The sequence below is a fragment of the Cupressus sempervirens genome, chromosome 4 (assembly GCF_028749045.1).
Source record: "Cupressus sempervirens isolate cs-2001-9-10 chromosome 4, ASM2874904v1, whole genome shotgun sequence".
In the NCBI taxonomy this organism is placed as follows: Eukaryota; Viridiplantae; Streptophyta; class Pinopsida; order Cupressales; family Cupressaceae; genus Cupressus; species Cupressus sempervirens.
The window spans coordinates 43,461,261-43,465,798 of record NC_143121.1 but is presented as its reverse complement, the minus strand read 5'-3'; the positions used below and the strand labels follow the sequence as shown (position 1 = coordinate 43,465,798).

Here is a 4,538-nt window from a genome sequence, read left to right as displayed (position 1 = left end):
TATATCTAATAATCTTATCAAGATTTCTTTATGCATTAAATTATAATGTTGATTCTAAAATTATAAGTTTTTTTTTTCTTTACATAATAAGAGGAGATCAATGGTCCTTTTTTAGCTCACATCCAATATATTAAAAATATTCAATTATTCTCTCTATTATTTCTTCCGCTTTTTCTAAGATTTTATTCAAATTCATCAGAAAATTTACAAATGCACTTACTCTCTTGTATCCCATGTTAAACATTAGAGGGTTTGATGAGAATTCAAGACTCATAGATTTTGTTAAAAAAGAAACAATAAATATTAGGAAATTATGAAAAAGAAATAGTCTCATATTTGTTATTTGTTAAATTGCATTGAACTTATCTTTATTGACATAAATGTTGAAGACTTATTTTCATGCATTTCTCTATATTAATACTCACTTAAAATAAACATATAAAATATTTATTATTATTATTATTTCAAATAGAAATAATATTGAAATTTGAGTTTATGATAAATAAATAGATTATGAAATTTTTTGAACTTTTGATGTAGGTATAGTTATTGAATTTATAGTTTAGTATGTATACATAAAAGTAAAAAATGAATATCAATAATTTTCTATTATATTAATATGAATATGATATAGTTGAAGAAACAAGAAGCTATGGATCAGTTTAGAATATAATCTTTTTATTTCTGCAGAAGACTTGATTTTTTATTTATTTTTGGATAGGTAATCGACCAGAGCCTAGATTATTTATTATTTATTTTATTATTATTGTTAGATTAATTATTATTATGTGTTAATCTTGGGTAGATTCCAACCCAAGACCTCTCCGATGAGAGGCTCGCACATTATCGATGTGTTGTAGGCTCTTGCCTAACAAAAGACTTGAAATTTGCTTGTGAGATGAATCCAATAAAACAAACAAATCTGTAAACTCTAAAATCCCTAAACCCTAAAATTGAAATCTAGGCATAAGAATAACCCTCAACCTAAAGCTTTAAACATTGAAAATAATTTATGTCCACTTCCATACATTGTGAACTATATTTTTCCAAATCTTTTGGAGCTATCTTCTTGTTAAAATAAACAAATTAGTAAGATAATTTCTTAAATTGAAGCAAGATAGTCATATATTTTATAAATGAAAATAATCAAAAGGAGAAATATAGAAGCTAGAAATTACAAAAGGGTCAACCTCATTTTAGGGCAATTCTAATCTCTACCACAACTAATTTTGCCAAAAACGGAAGTTACACGTGGAGGAGGTGGAAACAACTTATAGTGCGATGACATATGTCATGAGGCATGCAGCATAATGTCACTCAAAACTTCTAAAATGACATGTTTGTTACCTTTTCCTTTACCAAATGCCACCATTCTTGGTGCGGTATTTTCACTTGAATTTCTTTAATAAGAAAATAAAAAGACTGCTTGGAATAATGGCCACATCCAATCAAATAGAACATAATTAAATTCAAAAATTTCATTTAATGAAACATTTTACCTGGACCATAGTATAAATGATTTTTCTTGCACACTGCACAACTATCAAAATGAAGATTAATACCAAATAGTGAATTGAAAACTATAGTCTCTGCCTATAAATAGGTGGGACTAATAATAATTCTCAATTATTACAGAATTGGCAATTAATATTTATCAAAAGATAAACAACATTCCCTATAACAAATTTAAATCAATACGATCGAACAAATTTTCACTATGTAAAAATGACCAATACAGCTATAAAATTTGAGGCCTAGCTACAAGCACACCACGCCACATTGCCTAGAACGACTTTGCTTTTCTTTATATTAAGAGAGAGGATTTAGATTATCTTAGAGTGTTTGCCAAGTTCTTAAATTGGCAGATTCATTGTTTGCTATTATAATTAAGAGTTGTCATTACGAAAATGATGAAGATGAAAGGACTACTCAATTTTTTATATATAATTGATGAAGTTATTTAACTAATGAAGCTGAATCGACTAGATTTATACATCTACAATTACATCATCTCTCTATTTTCAACCATTTCTATTATTGGCCCGCTTTTCTTTCTACATGGAAATTGTACTATTTTCGACCATTTCTATTATAAGTTAAGAAATTTCTAAGCTTATATTTTGCATACTAATATTTCAATTGTTATTAATCTTTAACAATCTTACAAGAAAAAGGGGCCAATAATAATTGATAATTATTTGTAGAATGTTATATTATTTCATAAAACATATATATTTATAAACTTTGAGATATGAGATTTATGTAAATATTACTAATTTATACTTATATTTGATTAAATATTAAAATTTATAAAACATAAAGTGAAAGGTTTTATGATGACCAATAGTCATAAAAAAAAAACTCATGACAGAAGTTCCAAGACTAATTTTGGAGGAATGAAACTTAAAGATTGTTTAAAATATATATTAAAAATAAAACAATTTTAAAACTTAAAATGGGAACCTTGGTTCCCTGAATAAGAATAACGCAAATATTGACTCTGTAGTCAAATAAGTTGGAAATAATTTTGAATTAATAACAAATATAAAAAATTGATGCTCACAATCCAAACCTGTATATATACGATTTGCTGTAGTACTGGTATCTATGATAAAGAGATATTACTGATATAGTAAGAGCCAGTTTTTCCTTTTGATAAAGAGATATTACTGATATCTATGACAGTAAGATTCCTCAGTTATTATTCGACCTATGAATCTAAGTGCTAAATTCCTTATATGTGTGTACTTATACAAAAGTATTCACACGTATTGAGTAATTTATCCATAAATAAGTTGAGTTCCTTTGAAACCTATCAATGCACCATGATATGATCAGACTTTTTAACTTCACGTTTTAAAATAAACAAATTATGTTGGTTAGCCCCTGCTGGCCCAAATTTCTTATGGAAAAATTGTTTAAACGCGTCTCCATTAGAAACAGAGGCCTCATTGAAACATTGCAATTACAAACCAGAACCAACACCGTCACACTCTTTATTATATGTAGAAAAACAAAGCATACATACAATCCACAGTATGCTTCAAACCAGAAGATGGTCTACACACTACTCGTTATAAGATGAAACAACCCAAAAAATAAAATTCATTTGCTCTTTCAATGCTCTGTTTCTCCCTCTTTGTGGTTTCCAGGGAGCTTCTCTTTGATCTCTTCCGTCAACCCTTTCTTCTCGCCCCCTTCTTCCTCAGCCTTCACATGACCGTCTTCTTCTTCCTCTTTCTTGTCTCCATGAAGCTTCAACTTGTCCTTCAATCCACCCTTCTTTGTCTCCTTCTTCTTCTCTCCCTTCTCATCTTCTTCCTCATCGCTGGACTGTACACACACAGCATTTCAACAGATCAGAGACCGATCCGTGTAATCATTTAACCAATAAAAGTACGTAAGGTAGGATGAATTTCAATAGAATGCAAAAAATTGAAATATTTGGTTAGGCAAAAGGTGGAACAAAATGCAACCAAATCTAAAAAGATGAAGGGATTGTGATCCGTTGGTCAAATTTTAATAGCACTTCCAAAAGCCAAATAAAAGATCACCGCTCAGTAACACAAAACCTTACGCCCTAACAAAAAGAGAGAGACCATAACAGGATAGTTGAGGGTATGGATACCGTGAACAACAGGGGCTCCATAATTAATTCAGCTATTGCGTAATACAAGCACTTCAGAAGGGTTAAAAAATCGATTCAAATCCAAGCACATTGGTATTCCATCTGATCTATTCAACTTAGAAACGAAAGCATTGATGGGCAAAATAAACGTACAGAGCTTGAAGAAGAGCTCTTGCTGCGATGCAGCTTTCCCATGAGTCCCCCTTCTTCTTTCTTCTCCTCGCCTTCGCCATGGAATTTCCCCTCCTGCACGTGGCCGTGAGACATTGGCGCAGGGGGAGCCTCGCCTACGCCGACGTGGCCGTGGGACAGGGGGATAGGGTGAGTTTCGCCTAAGTGTCCCTGCTCATGAGGAGCTACACCCGCCACGTCTCCCTCCACGACAGCACCATGCTGCTGCGTTTGAATCCGCCATTGTCAAGAAATATCAAGATAGAGACGGCTGCGTAAATAGCTCAAAAAGTTACATTGAAAATGAGTGTTGAGCGAAGGCCAATTTATAGGACTTCACGAACAACTGACGCGGCTTGCTGGGGCCGCCATTACCATCTCAGGCTGATGCGTGGCATTTATATGTCGGTGAAATAAATGTTAACATCACGCGGATAAGACGTGAGTGGGCCAGTAATGTCGACGACAAAGATAGTTATATTATAATTATGGCATGGACTATCGACTTTCCTTGTAACGCCTACATTTTGTGTTTTTTTGATGAATGAAAATAGACATATATTACTAGTTCAAGTCTTGAATTTGATGGCTGTATTGACCCTTTTTGTGATGGAAATAGGTATATATTACTAGTCATATCTTAGTTTTTATATATTATATATAAAATAAGGCAAGAGATATATTTCGAGGTGTCTTGGACAAGGATATCTGTCGATTGCATATATATATAAGTTAGTAG

The 4,538-nt window shown here is 31.8% G+C and overlaps 1 protein-coding gene across 1 annotated transcript; it reads right to left on the bottom strand.

The window, feature by feature from the left end:
• Nucleotides 1-3,117: 3,117 nt before the first annotated feature.
• Nucleotides 3,118-4,171, bottom strand: LOC149559849 (uncharacterized). The gene is made up of 3 exons (XM_089827492.1): nucleotides 4,151-4,171; nucleotides 3,782-4,024; nucleotides 3,118-3,333 (listed from the first exon to the last, which is right to left on the bottom strand). The coding sequence occupies exons 1-3, from the start codon at nucleotides 4,169-4,171 to the stop codon at nucleotides 3,118-3,120; spliced, it is 480 nt and encodes a 159-aa protein (XP_089683618.1).
• Between the last annotated feature and the right edge of the window lie 367 nt (nucleotides 4,172-4,538).